General features: G+C 44.4%; 1 protein-coding gene across 5 annotated transcripts in view; it reads left to right on the top strand.

Moving 5' to 3' along the window:
- Positions 1–22,990, top strand: part of PALM2AKAP2 (PALM2 and AKAP2 fusion) — a 324,924-nt gene that overhangs the window by 101,977 nt on the left and 199,957 nt on the right. For 4 of the 5 annotated variants that reach the window (XM_063082653.1, XM_063082652.1, XM_063082654.1 and 1 more), the window contains exons 4-5: positions 12,205–12,319; positions 13,227–13,248. In XM_063082653.1, coding sequence (XP_062938723.1) covers positions 12,205–12,319; positions 13,227–13,248 — 137 coding nt within the window. Of the gene's footprint in view, positions 1–12,204; positions 12,320–13,226; positions 13,249–18,751; positions 18,854–22,990 lie in introns of all 5 variants that reach the window. The other variant, XM_063082656.1, reaches the window with a different exon arrangement.

Below are 22,990 nucleotides of genomic sequence, written 5' to 3'. Positions count from 1 at the left end.
ATTTTCAGCAGCAGAGTGCCATTGTGGTGTGTCCAGACACATTCTGGGTGGGAGGGTGGTGAGGCTGGGTAGAGGCAGAGAGATCTTTTAGAAAGTTGTTGAGGGCATTTAGGAGAAAGGAGGAAGCCTGTACCAGGGCTGAACAGGAGGAGACATGAAAGAGATTTCTGGGGCAAATTGGCTTAGTGACTGCTAAGATGTATGTGTGTGGTGATTATAAGAGGCAAGTCAGAGATCAGGATAACGTTCAGGTTTCCATCCTAAGTAGAACAGATTGATGGTGGGACCAGCAACCGAGCTAAAGAGTGCCACAGAGAGGAGCAGCCTTATGGGGGAAGTTGAGTTTGCTCTTGCCTGTGCGGGTTTGAGGTACCCGTGGACCATCCAGGTGGAGACACTCAACATGTAATTGTATGTAGAGGCCGGAGTTAGGGAGAGAGCTAAACATGCAGGTTGGATAGATGTCAGCATGCAGGTAGGAATTAAAGCATGAGGCTGGACGTGATTAGCCAGGGATTAAATGTTGAGCAAGAAGAAAAATGAACCCAATAAATATTCAATGAAAGAGTGAGAGAAGAGGAGCCCATATTGAGGAGATGGCACCCTGGCCTGCAAAGGGGAAGAGGCGTGGTCAGCAGTGTTTTAAAGAATGATGAAGCCACATAGATTCACACCGAAGAGGATCCATTCAACTTGGCAGGTGAGGCGTCACGAACTTTACCAAGAGCGGATGCGGCAGAGTGGAGCAAAGCTGACAGGTGATCGGGGTGTGAGGAGGTTGAGACAGCAAGAGGTGACTGCTGCTGGAGAAATCTGGAAGAGATTCAGCAGGGTCAAGAGAAGTTCATCTATTTTTAGCATGGAGAGAATTGATTCCTGTTGACGGACTAACAGGAAGGAGGCACCTGGGAGAGAGGTGAAGACATAGGGGACAGGGCAACTGATGGAGTGCCATCCCAGAGGGATCTGCACCAGATCAGGTGCACAAGGGAGGCTGAGTCAGAGGCTGGAGGTAAAAAGTGAGGCTGGATGGGACTTTTCCTCTTTCTAGAAAAAAAGACATTTCTTGGGAAGAAAGGGTTTAAGCTATTGAGAAAAGTATCGCTTCGAAAGGAGATCATCTCCCTTTCATGTAATCAAAACTCTTTATTTCTGGTGAAACACACTTAAATAAGAGTCACACCCAAGAAATCAGTGCTCAGCTCAAGTTTGGAAATGGTTTCCTGTAGCACAAATCAACTTGCACAGATTCTGATGGTGTGAGTCATGTGATTCCAGATGCAATAAATGCACAAGCAAAGGAGAGAGAGAGGCTGGTCTCCGTGGACTGCAGAAAACTTACGGAGAGAGATTCTCATTTGTATTTATTTGGGATTAAATTTGATTGCACTACAATTGGTAATGAAAAATGCTACTGTGTCCCAGCTGTGTACTTAGATCAAGATATGAATCAATCCAATATTGATGTTCTTTTTTCTCTCCCTGAATATCTAAATTAGTATATTTTGGGGAAAAGTAGCAAAGCCAAGCCAAAATTTTAAAAATTGTGTTTAATATCACTATCTCTGAGTTAGTTTCACTATCGAATCCTTTAAGTGTATGTTTTTGTATTGCTATTTATTTATTTATTTATTCATTCATTTATTTATCTATCTATTTATTTTGATTATACATATTTATGGAGTTCAGAGTTGACTATCAGTATTTGTATTCTTACATCGCTTTGCTTTTCATTCACTCAACAAGTATTTACTGAGCATCTATATGTACAGGGAAGAATATGTGGTGCAGTAATGAAATATAGTCCTGTCTCAATAAGCCTATGCTTAGGAGAGGGGCGATACAGGTAGGGTTGGGGAGGATAAATACATTTTTAACACCCTGGTACACCAAGGGCTAAAAATGCTGTGGGGATCCAGAAGGAGTGAACGCATCAGGTGGGGGGCACTTAAGGAAAACAGTACTAAAGAGACAGAATTTGATTTGGCATTTTATTCTTGGGTCTGTTTTCAGAAGACAAAGTGGAGAGTCATTCCTGGCTTTGGAACACAGAGGAAGGCGTGAGGCTGGAAAGGGGTTGGAGCAGAGTGTGGAGGGTGTGAACGTCCAGCCTAAGAAGTTTGATTGGATTTGGAAAGGAGGTGATGGAGAGCCACCAGGAGCTTTTCAGCAAGGGAAAGGATATGAGCTGGACTTGAGGAATTCTTAAAAGGGCTTTTCTCTTCTCTGCCATATTTCTGTTTCAGGGATGATGTGGTTAAAAAACAACAAAAAGAAACAAAAAGAAATGGACTTGAATTTCCATTGACACCTTACAGTCAAGGAAGGTCCTGTCCTGTTCTTTCATAAGAAGTGGAAATCCTCTGTTTATCTAAGGGTCATTAACATTTTTTCACAGCAAAATACCACATGATCTGCCGTGCCTCGAGATATACTCATCTAAATAAAAGGAAGCTATTTCCTTAGAAATTGAGTCACAAATGAAAAATATTTGGGGAGTGCCATAGAAACAAATGCACTGTCTTCCTGAAATATGGGAAATGAATTTTGTAGCATCTATCTGCATGGAAAAAAATAATTCTTCCCAATCCTTTACCTAGAATATGTGAGGGGTCTCAAAAAGTTCATGGAAGGATTTGTATTATCTTTTAATCCAGTTATTTTCCATGAACTTTGTGAAGTACCCTGTGGAAAAAGAGCGATTAAGGTAGAAAGAGAGAGAGAGCATGAGTGAGTGTGGGAAAGACAGGAGGGTAAGTATTTTTAGAATGGAAGGGGGGTCAGATAGTCAGGTCTCAGGCAGAGCAGATCTGGGGATCCAGGCAGCAGTAACTGATGGGGCAGTCTCAAGAGAGTCCTGCTCTGGGAATGATTCACCCCACTTTTTTCCATTCTTGGGTCACTCCTCTCAAGACACAGATTTCTGGCCAAGGGTTGACCAGCCTAGGTTAGTTATAGTCCCACTCCTTGGCCAGGAATGTGGGCTTCTGATCAGTAGTTACACGAAGTTCACAAGGAACCCCAGAGAGATTTTTTCCCAGTGACAGAGCTGGATGTTCTTCTCAAAAAAGGGGGATCCTGGGCAGGCAGACTCACAGTTGCCACCACCTTTGTTCTGTCACCGCATTCACTTCTGAATCACATGTAATCTGTTTCTGCTCCACCAAACAACTGAAACTTCAAGGTCATGGGTGAGCTCCATGTTGTTAAGTCTTACATACAGAGGAGATTAGCTCACTGCACTGCAAGACTGGAAAGGTTTAAAATGTACAGATGGCCGCATCTTGGCTCCTCCTGATCTAATTCAGCTGCCTAAGGCTTTTGGCACACCAAAAAGATGCTAATACATGGTTGATTATAATTGGGCAATAAGTAGAAACTTCCCCGCTGAGACTTTGGATGTGGCAGAGATTACAGGGTTGAGGGACACAAAGCACAGTTCCAGCCAAGCCCAATTTACGAGGGTTGATTAGCAGAAATGAATTCCAAACCTGTGATTGCTCTTTTTTTTTTTTTTTTTTTTTCCTGCTGAGTCATTGATAAGACTCTGGGCTGTGATTAGCTGTGGCCCCAAATCCTCAGCATATTTCTAAGAGCATTCATTCAAAATTCAGCAATACATGTTAAGTGTCTTATTTCAATTAGGATTAGATGTGAATGCAAGTCACCCACAATAACAGTGGCTTAAGCAAGTTGTTTATTTCTTCCGTCAGTAAAAATCCACAGGCACACAGTCAAGAGCTGTCTGGTGGCTGTGCTCTGTGAATTCCTCAGGGACCCTCTCCTATTCGTAAAGATTGGTCCTCGTTCTCAGTGTCCAAGGTGGCAGTTAGAGCGTCACCTGCACACGTGTGTTTCAGGCAGAAAGATAATGGAAGGGCTGAAGAAGAAAGGGCTATAGAAGATTCTAGAAGCTGCCGTACAGCACTTTCACTTGCATTCCTTTAGCCAGAACATGCTACCTGTGGCTGTAAAGGATACGAAGAAATGTGGACTTTATTCTGTGTGCCAGCTATTGGGCTGGCATTACTATGAAAGAAGAGGAGGATGGAAATTGGACAAGCAGAGGCCTCATTTACATTTTTACTTGAGCTGGGTACATAAAGATGTGGGTAGCTTTCCTCTCCTCTGTGCAGCAAACATTTCTCCTGAGGTCCTTGTATTGGCAGGTTGGTCGGACAGGCTCTCCACTTGACTGCTCACCTATGAAACTGCAGCCCAAGAGAAGAGACAGGTCTGAATTAAGTCCCTTTGCCCGTCTGTCAGCATCTCCTTTTTTTTCTTTCACTCTCACATCAATTTGTTTTATTGTCATCACAGCACTTTTCACGACAGGATGTTTTCTCTTTTTTATGGTTTTTCTTTTTTAAAAAATTTTTTCTTTTAATTGACACATTGTAATTGTACATGCTTATGGGGTATATAGTCTGATGGTTTGATGCATATGTAGGTTGTATAATGATTGGCAGCCAAGAATACTTTATCCAGCACAGCTATCCTTCAGAAATGAGAGAGAAATAAAGACCTTCCCAGAGCACTTCCTTTTGTTCTGGGAGTATCTACTGAGATTCAAACTCATGTCAACTGAGCGGCAGTGTGTTTGGCCTAGGGTAGCGTGTTACCCTACCCTGTGTCCTTTGATAATGAGGAAAGTTCTGAAGGCTCAGTCCAATGTCAGGAACATGCTGGTCTTGTTATACTCAGGGTCCTGAGGATTTTGTGAATATTTCTTTACTGCTCCTCTGGCCTCATCTTACAATTTGTGCTGAGTTTACTCCATGAGGGAACCCAGAAGTCCTCTTCCCCCTTGGTCTTTCCACCTCTTTCCTTTTCTACTCTCCCCACCACCCGCAGCCTATACTGGGCCCCAGTTCATATCACCAGTGCTCCGTCACAGATGATAATTTCCCTTTACCCCGAGGTTTCCCATTTCCCAGAGTGGAGCTCTTACAAGTCCTGGTGTTTCCTAAATTTGATTTCTGCACTTTCAAGGGTTAGAACTCAGACAATTAGTGAAAGCAACAGGGAAATAAACTGCTTAAATCGATGAGTGAGCATTCTGATGGGCAGTGCTGTCCAAGGAGGGAACGGGTTGCCTTGGGAAGTGGTGAGCTGCCTGTGTGTAGAGGATTTCAAGCAGAGGTAAGATAACTGGTGGGTGGAGGACAATGCAGAGACTCCATGTTCCTTAAGAGCAATTAGGTTAAATGACTTCCACTCCCAATCTGACCTTCTGTAGTTCTTTGAGCCCCAAAAATATACCATGTTGTACAGTGCCTTCTTGAGGGAATGCAGGGAAAAGAGGAAGATGTCATGGGAGGTAGTCGAGAGTAGCGGCAGAGTACTGGTTCTCCGGCCAGTCCACCATGGTCCAAATCCTGGCCCCGTGTCATCTCTGTGACTCTTAGCAAGTTTGACCTTTCTGGGTCTCAGTTCCTTTATCTGTGTAGTTGGCGTTGAAGATCTTCTTACTTTATAGGACATTGTGAAGATGAATCATAATGAGGTGGGACACGTAGAGCAGTGCCCAGCATGCAGTGAGCTCTCAGTAATGCTTGTCACTATTCCGTTACATACGTAACTCTCTCTATAAAACAGAAATAATGATTGGAATTGGTAGTATTATAATTATTATCCCCCTTGATGGAGAAAGAAAAATGGAGCACACTGAGCTTGAGTTTACAGACAACACCCTTGCCAAACAGTAAAACTATTTGAAACCAAATTTGTATTAGTCTGTACTCTTTTTTAAAAAAAAATTATTTTGGAGTCTGGCTGGTACAGGGATCTAATCCTGGATGTTGGTGTTATCAGCACCATGCTCTAACCAACTGAGCTAACTGGCCAGCCCTAGTCTGTACTCTTTAGGATTCACCTGACAGACACCCAGGCAAAGGGAAAACATACTAGCTCCTGTAAGTGAAAAGGAGGCACAGGTGTAGCAGAAGATCATGGCAAGCAGGAGCTGGAACACAGTGGCACAGTGTCCCAGCCTCTCCTGTCTTCTCTTTTTGTTTGGGCCTCTTGGTTTTCAGCAGAACCTTGAAGGCCAGGTATTTGGGGGCCAGGCAAGGCACAGCAGAAGGAAAGCATGTCTTGAGCCATTGGGAAGGGGGACAGGAGGTCGTGAGTCTGCCTGAGGCACCATGCTGAGCCACATCAACTAGAGGGCAGCACACGCTGTGACTAAAAAGGCCATGCAAGGCCACATGTTCCTGGGTGAAAGTAGGGACATATGATATTCTGGGCCTTAGCTTGGCATGTTTTCCTCTCTTTTCCACCTGATCAATGCATCCGTCAAGGCCCAGCTAATGTATCACCTACTCAGTCAAGTTTTTCTCACCACCTTGGATCAATTGGAAATTGCATTCAGCTAAGATCACGACAGTGGCTTAAACTTATAAGAGATCTGGAGCTGGACAGTCCAGAGACGGTCCCTATCATGCCATTTGGAACCCAGGCAATTTCTCTCTTTCTGCATGCTCAGCCATCTTTGGATTATTCTTGCCCTGTGGGTGCAAGAATCCTGCTCGGCTTCTAACATCATGTCCCCTATGGTAGGCAGAATAATGGACTCCCAAAGATGCCCACATTCCAATCCCTGGAACCTGTGAATATGTTAGGTTACATGGCAAAGAGGGATTAAAGTTACATTTGGAATTAAGGCTTCCAAAGAGCTGAATTTAAAGTAGGGAGATTATTATCCTCTATTATCTGGTGGGCCCAATGTAGTCAAAGGATCCTTGCAAGTGGAAGAGGGAGGCAGAAGAAGAGAGTCAAAAGGAGAGGTGACTGCAGAAGAATGGTCAGAGAGGCAGCATTGCTGGCTTTGAAGTTGGAGGAATTGGCCATGAGGAAAGGAATGGGGGTTGCCTCGGGGAGCTGGAAAAGGCAAGGAAACAGATTCTCCCCTCGAATCTGCAGAAGGGAGCACAACTCTGTCAACACCTGGACTTTAGCCTGGTGACTTCCATGTCAGACTTCTGACCTAGGGAAATGTAAGATAGTAAATTTATATTGTAAGCCACGAAGTTTATAGTAGTTATTACAGCAGCAATTGGAAACTAATACATCCTCCTAGCACCAGGTCCCTGTGCCAGGCAGGAAGAACGGAAAGGGCAAAGGGCATTTGCCACTTAATTCAACCCTCTTCCCCCTTTTAAGGAGATTTCCAGAAGTTCCTCCCTTCTCATTGGCCAGAGCTGTCCCATGGCCACCTTTATCTGCAACAGAAGCTGGGATATGTACTTTTTCAGCTGGGCACATCACCATCCCCAACAAAATAAGGATTCTATTAGTACAGAAGAGAACCAAGGTCAGTGGTTCAGATCCGTGGATTAACCAGGAAAAAAATAAATGAATAGCAGAAGAGGAGGAGAGTAGGTATTGGGCAGACAGCTGGGAGTGCCTGCCACACACTCCCAGGCAGAACTGACTATTCCTCAACATACCACAACACATCCTTCTTTCCTCCTATCACTGTCTTTGGGTTATATTGTAATTTATGAGTTCTCATGGCCATTCTCACTGCTTGGCCAAGAGTTCTCATGAGCAAACTACTTTGTTGGATTCATCTCTCTGTCCCTGGTTCTCAGTGCAGAGCCTGGTCCAAAGAAATGTTTGCATCAAGTTGGATGGATGAATGTATAAATGAATTTGCAAATAAGAGAATGATCAGTGCACGTCCTGGAGCCAAAGTCCCTTTGTATTTTCCTGGGAGGATGGTCTGTTTGGGTTAGGGAGATTTTATAAGACTATTCGGCCATGATGGCAGCCTCAGCTCCAGTAAATTAAACCCATAGAGCTGCAGTTGGTCACCTTTCCTTACAGCTTATTATGGTCTGCATTTTGCTCAGGAGGAACTGAGCAAGCTGGTCAGAGGCTGCTGCTACGTGTACCTGTCACAGCCTAAAGACCCTCAATTAGCCTTGCGTATAAGTTATGCTTCCTGCCCGTTTATTATTTTTAGAACAGCAATATCTACTTGGCTCCTCCAGAGAAGACTGCATGAGACTTCAGTCATGAAACTGCAAAACGGTGGCATCTCTAGTTCACCTGTGATGACTGTTAAGCCCATGACAGTTTTTTGGGATGCTCCAGAGCCCCAGAACTCAGGTTTTCCTGAGAAAGACAGCAGCCTCAGCCATCCAGCGCCCTCATGACCTGGTTCAAGGCCATGTGTGCATTTGCAGAAAAATCTGCTGCTTGCATCCAACTTACGTAAACTGTCCATTTCCTTCCTTCATTTCCATTGGGGTGAAACTCAGTTGTTATCGCAAAGGTTTAGTTTCATTGCTGTTTTTTTCTCTCTCTCCATTCCCTCTCAGTTACGCAGTATCATGACCCACATCTCCAGCACCTGAACTATATAGCTGAGAGCCCTGAAACCCATAAGGCCTGGGGCAGGCTGTGGAGACAGGCAGGCCAACCACTGGGCATCAGGTCACAGAGAATTCTTTACCAGCTGAGGCTGCTTCAACACCAGAAGCGAGTTATGTAGAGACAGTCTTTTTTTTTTTTTTTTTTTTTTTTGGCAGCCATTTTTAACACAATCTTGTTTATTTTAGAATCCCCTGTAGTGCCTAGGTCTGAGTCCAGCCAAACCAGCTCAGTAAATGTTGGTTTTGAATTCAGATGGATGTGGGTGGGCACCCACCCCACACCTTCACTTGACACCCAGGAAGCCCCTCTCCCGTGCCACAGCCTGTGAGTGCTGCCTTCTCAGCACTGGGCCTCAGGAGGTATTTTTCAAAAGCATTTTTATTTTGGTTCGATAAGTAGTAAGTGGATTTTTTTAATTGGGAAAATATTGAAATGTACAGACACAAAATTAAACTCACCTATAATCTCATTACCCAGAGACAGCTACCACTGATATATTTTCCTATTTTCTCAATCTTATTTCTCATGAAGGAATCTTTTTCCCTGTTTCCCTCCAGATTTCTCTGAGGATTAAGGGAAGGGGAGAAGGTAGCATGTTACTTTTAATCTTTTAGCTTCGGGTATTATTGGGATACATAAACATATACAGATATATATCTATATGTATGTTTATATTATATATAATGGGGATATTTATTATTAAGATACTCCCTCCAACTCAGTGACTTAACCAAAAGTCATTTCTTCTTGCCCACACTTCTGTAATAGGCTGGGTGTTGGCTGATCTAGGCTGACCTCTGTTGAGCAGCTCTAATTTAAGGTGCAGCTCCGACTGGGCATGCCTTCTGACTAGGCATACCGTCCGACTATGGGCTGGGCTCAGGTCTACTCCCTGGGTGTTCTTCCTGAGGCCCAGCCTGAAGGGGCAGCTCTTGCCCAGAGAAGCTCTTCTCTTGATGCTGGCAAAGGTACAAGAGGACAAGACCAACTGGACAAGCACCTTCCAAGCTCTGCTTGTGTCATGTCTGTTAACATCTCATTGGCTAAATCAGGTCACATGGCTGAGCCCAAAATGAAGGGACAGGGAAGTGTATCCCACTCACCATGAGGCCAAAGCAAATCACATGGCCAAGACCACCATCGGTGGGTCAGGGAAGTATATATTCTTCCCATGGGAGTAAAGGAGGAAGGGAGGGAATATTTTTGAGATTAATATAATCTACCACACATTCTAAATATCTGCTGGAGTACTCTGTCCTTTGAGATTTAAGTAAAATCTACTCGGAACCCACCTGGTCAGAAGTATCATCCAATCTCTCCAAAAAACCTCTAGCCCAAAGCTCTTCTATCCATTGAATTTGTTCAGTTTATGGATCATTTATTCATCTCAAGTGTGTTGTCCCTATTCTACACTCATGTCCCTTTCCTTGATTCCACCCCCACCCCCCAATAACTTACACAGATGTGTGCAGAAGATTTTGCTGAACATTTGGAACAGCAAAGGAACTTTCTGTCTCTATGTTTATATCTCTGCATCGCTTGGCCCCCTCATCTAGGTTCTGTTTGCATCTCAGCCCATGCAGCCCTGGCCTCAGAAGTTCTGAGGTCTTATCTTGGCTGAGCCACATGTTTGTGCAACTTGGTTCATCTTTTTTAATTCATTCAACATATGTGTATTGAGGATATGTGCCCTTCCCCTGATGAATTTATAATGTAGTAGGGGAAATTAATAATTTATGTTACTGTTTGGGGCCGGCTAATTCTTTGTGGTGGGGAACTGTGCATTGTGGTCTGTCCTGTGCATTGGAGGATGTTTAGCAGCACCCCTGGCCTCTACCCACTGGATGCTGGTAACACCAGCCCCACCTCCCTTGAGTTATGGACAACTAAATATCTCTTGCCACATATTCCCCAGGGAACAAAATCACCTCAGTTGAGAACCACTGCTCTAACCTATAGTAGACTTGAAAAGACCTCTGATAAGTCAAAATAATGTGCTAAGAAATGTTCAGGGAGGGTGATGTTATTACCTGGTGGTGAATCTGTGAAAGCCTCATGAGGCAGGTGGCATCAGAGCCAAGATGTCAAACATGGTTAGGGTTTGCAATGAGTTTCCTGGAGGAGGGAAAAGAAGGGTACATGTGGGTGAGCAAGAGTAGCTCTGTGTGAGTAAAGCAAAGGCTGAGATAGGCATGTTGGTAAGAGCGGGGGTCAGATAGGTCCTGGGCAGCCAAATACTATAGGGCCGTATAAGTTGTTTTAAGACTTCCACTTTCACTCTGAGTGAAATGGTAATTGTGTCCGACGCTGTGGAGGGGGTACATTTGGATATAAGTTTGTATTCTTAAAGCAGAGTAATTGCTGCAAAGTCTCATCCCTCCAGAGGTCATTTTTCTGACACCCAGGAAGAAAACAGAAAATGCCTCTGAGGGGCATGTCCCTAAATAAATCCCTGCCTATATCTTGGTGTTCCTTACCTCTCAGAAGATCTTGCTCTGAACTCTTTATTTTAGATCTAAGTCTAATGGACTTGGTTAGCCAGTTCCCAGGAGTAGATTAAAAGATGGAAGGGGAGGAGGGTAAGGGAGAGGATTGGTAAAGGCAGGTACAGACTCGGCAGCAAGCTTCCAGCACAATAGAGGAAAGAGACCAAGAGGAAAAATGAATGTATGAGTGACTGACTGAATGAATGAATGAATGAACGAACAAATTCAGACCAAATAATTCAAGCAGTCTGGAGTCCTTTAGGCAGGGGACTGTCTATCCCTCCATGACCCCTGCAGACACTGCTGTGTGAGAGTGCCACCCTAGTGTGCCAGCATACACAGTATTTAAAAAGGTAGGGGATATGTGAAATACTGTGGAACTCACGTGATAAGAGTTTAGCACAACAGTTAGGAGCAAGATCTAGAGTTCGACTTCCTAGCTTGAATCCTTGCTTCATGGCTCTGCAGTAGTAACACTAGGTACTTAACCTTGCCAGGCCTTAATGATCTCATCTATAGAATGGGGATTCCTTACTCATAGAGTCATTGGGAAGTTTAGCTAAAATAATCCATGTGAATTCTTAGCTCAGTTCCTGGCATAGAATAAATGCTCAACAAAAGCCAAAGGTTATCACTATCATTTCACTGAAAGAATACAGCTTCTGAGACTTCCCCCAAATCAGAGCTGTAGCTGCTGTTCTGGAATATTCCCAGAGTCTCCTGGCAGCGCTGAAATCTCTCTTTCAGAAAATATATAGGATGCCTATGAAAACGTAGGAAAGGTCCAAAGAGTAGGGACAGTTGCGTCTATCCATTCCATCTCCCCTCTTTTGACAGTAGAAACCAGGCCACTGAGGGAGAGGACAGCACGCTGCCACAGGTATTGGCCATCAGCCATTTCTTGCAAGATATTTCCTTTGAGCAAGACTGGCTCTTCACACTTTGGCTAACCCGAGAGAAGAGCAGTTATTCTGAGATGCCTAGGAGAATGTGAAGCCCTTTTCCTTCAGATGCTATGTCCTATGCAATGTAAAAAGAATTTACCTCCAAATAAGGTGTACACGCATTAATAGGGTTGGAGGGGAGACACCAGAGCATATTGCAAAATGATGGCTATGAACTAGTAGAGGTACTTCTGGGGTGTTTTCCTTTGACCAATGTCTGCTCAGTGGCAAAACTGGAAACATAGGGTGCTCTGTAATGTAACACTTTGGCTTGGTTCCATGCATAATGGAAAATGGAGACTGCCAGGAAGGTGCAGCAGGAAGGAGCTGCTCTCTTACCCAGAGATGTCAGGACAATAAAGTAACTTGTCCTCTGTTTGTGTGTTTTCCAGGCTGGAACAGGAAATACAAGCACTAGAGCGCGAAGAGTCCCAGATATCTGCCAAAGAGCAGACCATCCTAGAGAAACTAAAGGAGACAGAAAAATCCTTCAAGGACTTTCAGAAGGTGAAGAAAACAAATGTGCTTTCTCTCAATTATATCCATGGGGAAATAAGCCCTGGCAAAATGGTGCCCACTGGAGGATGGTCCAGGTGGTACTGATGAGATATCTGAACTCCAAACTCTGCGAAGTGAGGGGTGGATGTGAGAGGACCACGTGCCATCTCTGAAGCTGTGGGTGGCTTGTCTTCAGGTGTGGGACCCCCTGGCCTGCTGGGAAGCATAGAGAAGAATTGCTAAATTAACCCCATCTACCTAATGCCTGAAAAGTCTTCTCCTATTGGACTCTAGAATTCTAAAACCAATTCCTATTAAGCAAATTAAACAAGCTCCCCGTGGCTTTAATTATACTTTGCGTTTTGAGTCTTTCTTTTTTGAAAAGGCTAGAAGCAATACCGTTATCAAATGGACAAGAATTCCAAATACATAGAGTGTAAATACATGAAATTTTACTGCATACAAAAGCAGAGGGTGCCATGGTAGCAAAGAGTAGAGAATCCCTAAAGTCCAAACGTCTCTATCTCAGAACTTTCCCTCCATTTTGTAACTCCTGTTTCCTCAGTACCTATCAGTGATAGAAAAACAATCTAATGAAATTAATTTTAAGATGGGGTTTTCTGATATCACTTCTCCCGTGCAACCAAGGATATTTGCTGGATAATTGAAATAAATGTTTATTGGAAGAAATTTGGTATGAGGTGGGAAAGAGAATGGTAAACCCTTCCCTTAAATTTTGGGATCCCAAACAAATGTCCCAGAAGAAAGGAAAGCATTGGGTTTGCCCACCATGGTCAAAGTCTGGGCCTGGGCCTGGTGGAGGGGGGAGGGGTGGAGATCGGTTAAATGAATGAGGGGTTCTACCCCACCCCTCCCGCATGTGTACTAATGCTCTGCCCTGCTTTTGTTCCCACAGAGCTTCTCCAGTTTGGATGGAGGTAAGTGCTCTTTGCCCCGACTGTAGACAAATGTTTTCCTTCTGATCAGCTTAGCAGGTTTTGTTAACACAGGTCACTGGGACACGTGACGTGCCGGTTTGTGAGGGTATCAGAAGGAGCGGCACTGTCTGCGGGGAACTAAGGAGGTCCGTGGGCCAAGTTTTCCCACGTCTCTCCTTCAAGAACTGCCTCTTGACTCCCTGTTTTGATTACAAAATTGGCCTGCTCTTCTTCTGTTAGGTCCCAAAGGCTCACTGCTTGGGCCTTTATGGAAAGGTGCTCAGCAAAGAAGAGTCTAACATCAGGACCAGGTCCCTCGCAGGAAAAAACTCATGCGTCCTGGTGCTTAGGTCCCCAGATTGCAACGCACATCAGAAGATTGTCATTTGGTGTTTAGGAACCCTTTCTAAGACCTCTGCTTCCTTCCTTCCTTTCTTCCGTCCTTCCATCCATCCATCAGAACACTGCATATTCTCCAGCTTTCCAGGGAAATAGGGCTGGGCAGACCCTCCCTCCCTGTGTGAGATAGTTGGCCTGAGAACATGAAGGCTGGGTGCAGGGCCCTGGTTTCCTGATGACTCCATCCTGGCAGGAGCAAGTCTTTTCCCTTCTCTCCCTTCCCTACCTTGCCCCCATCCCTCCTCTCCTTACCTGGGCTGTGGGGACGAAGCATTGTTTGCTTCTCATCCTTCACCCTGTTCTCCTGACCTCAGCTACAAGCCTATGATTCCTACTTTCTCTTTGGCCCTCAGCTAGACCTGCTTTTAAATGCAGAGACTTGTTAGGAGGATCAGATACCATCTGCCCACCTGGTTTTTATGAGGGGAACATCTAGACTAGGAAGATGATCAGGAGCTGGACTAAGAGTTGGCATCAGAGGGTTTTCCCAGTGTCGTTTGAACAAACATGGGGAAAAGTTTAAACATGCAGAGATGTGTGATGCATTTTTCTGGATTAGCTGAAGATATTTGCACCAGGGGTAATTCTGACTTTGGCAAAATTAAAAAAAAAAAAAGTGTTGTGATTTTTTCCCCCAGCAAGTAAAAGGCAAGAGATCAGGATTTTGGCTCCTTGAGTGACCTTTGGGAAGGTACAGAATTAAACTTCATGCTCCCAGTGCATATAGACAGGGATGAGTCAGGGCCAAGCCAGCAGGAACTCCAGGAGAAGAGGACCTACGACAGTTCTAGGAAAAGTAGCTGAGCTTTCTCTGTGATGTGACCAAATCAGGGCACTTGTGCTGTGCTTTGGGGGTGGGCATGGACTGAGGAGGTGGCCTTGGGGAGGTGGCACAGCATGGAGAGTATAGTGGGCTTCCTGGGTGCTGGGGAAGACCTGAGTCACTCCATGTGATCCACAGTAATGCAAGAGGCATCAGGCAGGGACAGGGTGTGGGACATTGACCCTCAAACACCCGTGTACCTGAAGAGAGCATGTTGTCCTTTTATGTCTTCACTTCTTTTTCCCTTCCCTTCTCAAGACTGTCCCTAGACTCCTCTCCGATAACTAGGGCAGGGGAGGAGCTGTACATCACGTCTCTGAAGAGGTGTGTGCGGCATGGAGACCTGTATGGTCCGTGACTTGTTAACGAGCAAAGACGAAGCCACCCTATAAACTCCCACCGCTGCCTCTTTCATTTTCACCCTGAACTTCTCCTCTCATGGCCTCCTGCACCACCTCCCGCTGTTCCCACCCATTCGCCTAAGTGCTCATAGTGGTGGGGAAAGTCCTGATCATGCCTGAAAAGAGCCTGTGGAAAAGGTCACCCTTGGATCCTGTCCCTCGTCACCCTTTGCCAGGATGAGAGAGCGCAGGCTTCGGAGGATGAAAGTCCTAGGAATCCCAAGAAATGGCCCAGGGAAGAGTTTCCATGGTCTTACTTGTCACCTTGGATTGTGACCTCTCTGTCACACCAGACTTAAAGAAAGGAAGAAGTTGGAAGGAGGGAACACATTCTTCCAAGAGTGATCCATGTGAAGGTCACACTGTGGTCTGAGGGTAAAAACAGAAGCACCTCCCAATTGAGGACTTAAGAATATCTCTTTATTTTCTCATTCTTTGATTTCAAAGGCTCTGAGTTGCTAAGACCCTCTTAGAATCAGCTAACTGTTGTTACTAAGAGCTAACAAAAAATTATTACAGAACAATGATGCCCTGAGAAATAACATAATGATCTCAGTTTTTGAGACACATTAATTACAGAATCCAGGTCCAATTAGCATTATATAACTGTATGGACGCTGTAGATAGTCAGCAAATGCATCCTTGACTTAGGAGATGCCAAGAGGTGGCTGCTGGTGTGTGTGTGTGTTGTGAGCCCACTTCAGGTGCCCTATGTGTGTCCCCCTATGCATGCCAGAGGAAATAGAGGTCCTGTACTGCTGGATCACCAATGGCTTTTGATTACATGGTAGCCTTGGCAATCAAGGACAATTTATCCTAATCTTGAGTAGAATTTGCTGGCCATACACCTTCTGATCACCGCTTCACTCCTCCCACTTGACGTACACTGCTGCTGTGTAGCAGAGCCCTCATCAGTTGGATGGGTTGTTTTTACTGCTATCGACAGGCACAGTGTCTAGTGTAACTATAACTTGCATGTCGTGTGTATCTAGTGCTAACTCTCTTCTTTACTTACTGAGGAGCTGGGGTGAAACTCTCAGCCAGAACAGGCAAAGGAAAAGGTCTGTCCTGGGCCTATCTCTGTCCTGGCTGTATGATACTGATCTTCTGAGGTCCCCATCCCATACCAGTGTGTGGGGCCTGGAGCCTTCCCCTCTTGAAACTTTCATACCAATAATTGAGAAATCTCAGTATTCAGTTGCCCATAAGAAGCATTTTGAGGAGAGTTTTCATCCATTCTGTTTCTCCAGCTTTAGCTATTTATGTGCTTTGCGGCTGCTGTAAATATTTCAGCAGCACTGGAACTAAGAAGCAGCGCTCATCTTAAATTTCTCCTCTGTAAGTGACCACTCTCTACGTTCTCTGATGGTGGGGACTTTGGAATAAGAGGGAAGTTTACTGATTGAGGCCATCTAAAGAATTTTTTCCTATTGAAGGATTGGAGTCCCTGATTGTTATTCCTTGTGCTGTTCTGTCAGACACTTCTGAACTGTGTAACCTTAGGCTTTAGTACTTAGTGATATGAGGGGGCTGCCCCGTCCTCCTTGTGCCCCCTTCTCCACTCTCTTACCTCTTAGCAGAAGCCATGTAACCCCATCCCTCCAAAATCTGTAGCCTTCGCGCCTGTAGCCAGTGGATGTTGGGCAAATGTAACTCCATCACCCACTCACATCCGGCAGGGAGCTACCTCCTGGGGGAGGCTGAGGCATAAAATCTAGGAATCATGTGCTCTGAGATGGAGCATCCTCTGTCTGTGAGTGGCTTTCGTTTCTAGCTGCCAAAACTTTCAGTATGCAGAGATGCCCTAGAAACTATATTCAGCACAGAATCCGCTGGACACACATGCGACCATTCTGTGAGACCTTACCTGGTCTTCATGGCTTGAGCCTTCTCATTTGAATGCAGAAAATTGGGTTTACCAAGACCCCATTCCACAGATTTCTGGAAATCCTCCGTGAAACTCTGAAGTTCTATAAATCTGCTCTGGTCATCCCTCCTCTCCTAAACTGTCCCTCTAATCCCAGATTGCTGCTCCGTTCTTCCCATGGACCACTGTTATCATTCTGCTCCTACCCCCTCAGTATGGCCTGCCTCAAGCTGCATGCACTCTTTCCCATCTTGACTTGTGCTGGTTTGGGGCACAGATTCTTCCTATAACTCCCCAAGGTGAAAGTAGAGGAAAGCCTGCAATCCCAGTTCAGGAATCATGGAGGCCCAGTTCAACATATTCTCTATTCTGCAACTGCAGAAACGTGGCTACACCCAGGGCCCCTGGCTCAAATCTAGGTCCATCCTCAGGGGGTCCCCACAGACTGCTTCATAGCCAGTTCCCAGACCACTATCATCTCAAAGACCCAACTTCCTTCCTTGCAGTGAGAGGGCTTCAACCATGTCTGTCCTACCCAGGAGCCACACTCCAGCACACATAAGGCCCCAGAGAAAGAAGGCAAATTGGGCCTCACTCCAATCTGAGGCCTGCCTGCCTAAGCCTTATTTCCTGTTCCTTTTCCCCAAATAGTTGATATAGAAAAATCCATTCTTTTAGAGAACCTCCACCTTTGCCCTAAGAACATAATGGTCCAATATCAACACATTCTATATTGTTGAGACTCACACGCGAGTCATCAAACGGTCTGGTTGGTGTAGATCTGAACTAATCCTAGTCCAGCGTCTGTTTGCAGTCATCTCAGGACTAAGGCAGTATCATCGGGGACAAGAGGAGGGGACAGGTATCAAAAATGTGGAGGAGGCAGAGGATACGAGACTGTTTGGATACTGGGAGGGGGGGAGTTCATGGCACCGCTGATGATGCTGGGTGAATTGTGTGCCAGTATGCCCAGGTGCAGAGCAGAGGAGAAGCAGCAGATGAACAAAGATACAGTTCTGTGTTGGATGTGTTGAGTTAGAGGTGATTGTAGGACATTCAGTGGAGATACGCAATAAGCAGTTAGACGTAATCAGTGTTAAGTGGTTGACATTTGGGATTTTGTGACATGGTCGTGATACAAGGCAGGAATTGCATCACATGGAACCCAGCTTTCTAGAATCTTCCTGCCTTCACTTTCTCACTTCTCTTTGGGGGATACACAGATTCTTCTTGTCTCACCCCAGTGGTTTCCTCCTGTCCTTTGATACCTTGGCCTGCCTGCTAATGTTCATGTCCTCCAAGGTCTCACCTCCCTAAATGGGCTTGTCAAGGTATTTGCCCAAGCAAAGCTGATGGTCTCCCTCTTTTGCACAGCAACATTTGCTGCAGCTGACCTAATGGTGAGTTCAGGTGGAGGTATTTGGAACCTCAGAATGAAATACCAGCCTGAAGTGTTGAAATCATGGGATAAATTCTGGAGTTAGTTTGTCTGATTGTTTTAAGTGCATATAAATGGGTCTTCTGCATGAATCAGGCACGTAAAGCTATATTTCTTTCAGGGAATGAACCTCATAATAATCAGGCACAGAAAGCTCTATCTCCAGTTCAGAGAATGAGTCTGTTTCTCAGTACGGTTGAATGCACATTTCCAGTTCGATGTTCCATATTTCATCAATTCCATCAAGTTGATAATGGCTCTCACTGGCCCTTCTCTGATTCATTTCTACCCCCCCGAACCCATCATCCTCCTAGAATCTAGAGTTTTCTGATGACTCTTCTAATACATAGAGCAGACCTGGGGCCTGAGCTCTCTGGCCAGGATCCCTCCTGCCTCAGCTACTCTGCTGCATACCAGTCACTAGGCAAATGCTTGTCTTTGTTTACTCTGATCCTGTGGTTTGGTGGCTGCCTCGGCAGTCCATTATGTAGGGCAGACAAGCTGCTGTCTCGGCAGAGAACCCATTGGGCCTCCCAACACTGTGCCTAATTGTATTCCCTATTCTCTGCTACCAGATGCAGTAAATTACATTTCCTCCCAGCTCCCCGACCTGCCAATCCTCTGTTCACGAACAGCAGAACCGTCACCTGGGCAGGACGGAACCAGCAGAGCGGCTGGTAAGTCCTGGGAAGCTATTTGGTTTAGATGCCAGGACTGTCCAAGGGGCTTGCATTTCTCTGAGCTTTTATTAATGAGATGGGAGCCCTGATATCCTCACACGGGGGACCCCTCATTCAGCCCAGCCTCAGACACAGCATTGACAGTAGCCACACTAGGCAGGCACTGGCCTCTGCTGGGTTACCAGATGGGAGGGAGTTTTGAGAAATCATAGGGGGTTTTACCTCTAACTTTGGGGGAGTCTTTCTCTTGTGTTCATGGTCTTTATATTTGACTTTATTCTCAAAATTAATCCCTACTCTGTCTCCACGGCTTTTTATTTTCCTCATTAGAATTGCACAAATCGAAAGAGCTATGATGGAAGCTGGGTGGAAAGTATTTTGAAAGCATATGAGTATATTGCTGGCATCCTTTGGGAATTGAGCTGTTTGTATATCATGAATATATATATTCCCATTTCTGCAGTTATTTCTTAGCTACTGTGGTATGTTTGGGGAGTGGGGAGGTGGTGAGGAAGTAGCAATTTAATGAACATGTGTTTCTTGCTGATGTTTCCTACAATTGTGCATTTTACAAAATAATACATTTAAGAGTCTAGAGTATATAGAGAGCCATGCTTTTTTCTGTTTAATAAGGATGTGTCTCAGAAATCTGAACTGCAAGGCCACAAACAATAAATCTCTACACCGACCCTTTTGCCCTACACAGAATTGCACTGAGGGCTGGGGGTTAAATGAAAAAATGAACTGCCCAAGGTTGCAAAGTTAGTGACGATGTACAAGGGTACTTGAAAAAGTTTGTGGAAAAATAGAATTAAAAGATAATATGAATCTTTCCATGAATTTTTTGAAAACTCCTTGTAGATGAATTCACATATGAGCATCGGATTATGCTTTACATACTCTAGGCAAATTTATGTTTAAAATAAATCACATAATGACACCTTTTATGAAACAAAGCAGTCATGAACTTTTAAGCAAGAGGAAATCTTTTATATAGGCCAACCTGAATATTTTAAGAAGCAAATAATCCTTCCTTATTTTACTGTAAAAGTAAAATAAAAAGGTAAGTGAGTATAGACAGAGTTGTCATGTCCACTGACTAAGTTTAAATATCTCCTGGGCATCTCTGTAAATATCTTAGCATATTACTTTTACATACAGACTTACAGAGTTCTAGATCTGAAGGGGACCCCCAGTAGTGTCTGATCAAACCCAGGCCAGGTCCCATATCCGTCTGCAGTTACAGGATGGATAAACTGGAATCTGCAGCCTGCAGTTTTGCTACAAAAGAATCGCTGGCAGTCACTTAAGCTTTGGACTCTTTTAAGTGCTCCCAGGTGCACTTCTGAGATAGTTGTGGGTCTCAATAGTTGTGGGTTTGCAGCTTCCCAGCTCCACTCTGCAAGTTCCTGCCCCTCAAAGGACATATAATATGATCCAACTAATGGATCAGCTCATGGAGAGGGTAGGGACAGTGTATGAGAACTAATTTTAAGAGATAGAAGAAGGATTTGAGCAGCATTGGTAGTCGAGGAGTGTAAAGTTCCAGAATAATATATTAATGTGGTTGTAGTGCTGTGTAAGTAGGAATACACATTCTACCACAATCTAGCATCCTTCATATTTGAACATACTGCAAAACCGTAATGACCCAAATAGCAAACACATTTTAAAAAGTATACTGTGATCAAAATCTTTTTTAAAAATAAGTTTGTATGTACTTTTGTTTATTAGTTAAGGGCTAATTTGCATAAATGCATCTACTATGGGAATATATATAAGCAGAGCTCTGGAAAGAATTGTATTTGATGTGGTAAACTCCTTTGTCCAGACTGTTTTTGGAACGGGGTGTTCAGATTCATCGTAAATTATGTTTAGTGGTAACTACACGGAGCATGTGTAGCATACCAACCAATAACACTTGTCACTAGAATTCTCTTAGGTACAATCCATCTTGCTTTAGGGACTTTCTTTTGGAAGTGTGCACAATGTCAGGGTAATCTGTATAAGTGTCACTTGTCATTACTGAGTATTATGACAAATATTCTGGTTGTTTGAAAGGTTTAGGATTCTGTATAAATGAGAATTTATTTAGAGTCATTGCTTTTCAGAATTGGGAGGCATCTATTCCAATCTTTTATTTAAACATTGAATCCCTTCTGTAGCAGCCCTGTGAAGAGGTCCTCAGAACACAATCACACATCTCAGAATCATAATATAATCTCCCTCCAGGTTGCCCATCCCATCTCTAGTTGTTCCTGACTATCGGGAAACTCCTTCTCTGGTGGAGCTTTCATGTGTCTGCCTTCATCTTACACTCATTGGTTCTTATCCTGCCCCCTGGAGCTCTTCGGAACAAATCAAAGTTCTGGTTTCCTTTCAAGTGTTTGAAAGTGACAATCGTTTCTTGTCTTTCCCAGATCTTCACTTCAAACCCCCTTTACACCCGCAGCCCCAGTCCCTTCAGCTGGTTTTGAGATGATGGGATTGCTTTGACATGCCCTCTGCCATCCTCGTTCCTCTCCTCTGAACGCTCCCCCTTTGTCTCTAGTCCCTTGAGGTGCTATGCTCAGAGCTGCCCAGCGCACTCTGGGACAGGCTGACCACGGCCCGAATGAAGCCACAGATCTCGCGGCTGACTTCGCGGGTGTCACAGCCTTTCAGCTTCTGTTTCTAAGGTAAAGCCTCAAAGTCACCTTTCCAGGTGCAGCTGTTCAGCCTCATTTCCTTTACCCAGCAGAATCTTTTTTTCAGACTCATTCCAGTTGAAACATGTAGTCTGTTTCCCTCACTGTGCCCCTGCTCCCATGTGAAAGGACCTACAAAAGTCTTTCGTTTCTTAATCTCAAAAGACAAAAATAAGAATGAGCTGTGCGCCTTTCTGCCCTTTGTGGATTTGATACAACTTGGATATGTTCTGGTTACATTGTCTCTCCAGAGTGTTTGGGGTTTCGTGGAGTCCCCAAGGAGCCACCGTAGGAAGTGGGGAGGAGGAGGAGGATGTCACGGGGATTTGACAGGGCCCTGGTGTTTTCTCCCATTACAAACACAGCAGCTCCACCATCCTCGTGTTTACGTACTGTATTTCTGCATCAGATTTCATCCAAATCAAGAGTTTAACAGTTTTGAAAGTACTAAACTCTCTTCTCCATAGCTGGGGTCTTTATAGCTCATGATTAGGGTACGTCATAGCCTCACTTTTCCTCTTAGTTTAGTACGACCTCAAATCTGAAAAGTAATCTTTCATTATTTTTCATCATTTCACTGATGAAAATGTTGCATGTTAGCACCAAAATGAGAGCCCTGTGTCACAGCGTTAGCGATCTCTCTGCCCCTGGTAACACTAAAGGAGATCCTAGGGGGCACGATCATTCCACCAGTGACAAGTTCTGCAATTGTCCTAACACCCAAGGCACATGTTTCTGTCTTATCTGCAGAAATATAAGGGACTGTGTGATGATCCAGATATACTATATCTCTCGCATTTGCCTAATCTTTTTAGAGACCTTGAACTAAAAAGAAAGTGAGATTAATCTGTATAGTTTCTGCCTGATGAACCCACGTTAGCTCTTGGTGGTCTCTGCTCTTTGAAAATAAACTTTACTGTTGAACTAGCTCTGATGTCAAGTTCCTTCTATGGAGTTTAGAATCCCCTCCTCATTTTTGAAAACGAGAACTTTGAGTGTCAACTTTCAGTACCTTTCTCTGGTATACACGATTCTTGAGACAAATTCAACAATAGAAGAGCTGGGACCCTGAGCCCCAGGTACTGAGAGCATTTATATCCCTGGGTGCTTTGTTAGTTTTCACTCTTCTGTATTTACCTGACTTCACTTCCTGCTTAGCAATATTCTTTCTGGCATTTTTCAGACTGAAAACTGTCCTTCTTGACCAAAAAGAGAGAAGCAAAATTGGATATGAGAAACTGGCTTTGGCCTTTATTTACCAAAATCACACCCTTACTGACTTCTTTTTTTTTTTTTCAATACTAAAGTGCCTTGGGAAAACAGTTGATCCAAAGAAGTTTTTTTGACCACTGGTTTTTGATGTTAGATAGTTCTCTCTGGGATGAGAGGGAGAATCCGCTCTGAATTAATCCCCTCATTTTCATTGTTATTGAATGACAATAGCCAA

The sequence above is a fragment of the Cynocephalus volans genome, chromosome 17, assembly GCF_027409185.1.
Source record: "Cynocephalus volans isolate mCynVol1 chromosome 17, mCynVol1.pri, whole genome shotgun sequence".
Classification (NCBI taxonomy): domain Eukaryota; kingdom Metazoa; phylum Chordata; class Mammalia; order Dermoptera; family Cynocephalidae; genus Cynocephalus; species Cynocephalus volans.
This window is presented reverse-complemented; position numbering and strand designations above follow the sequence as displayed.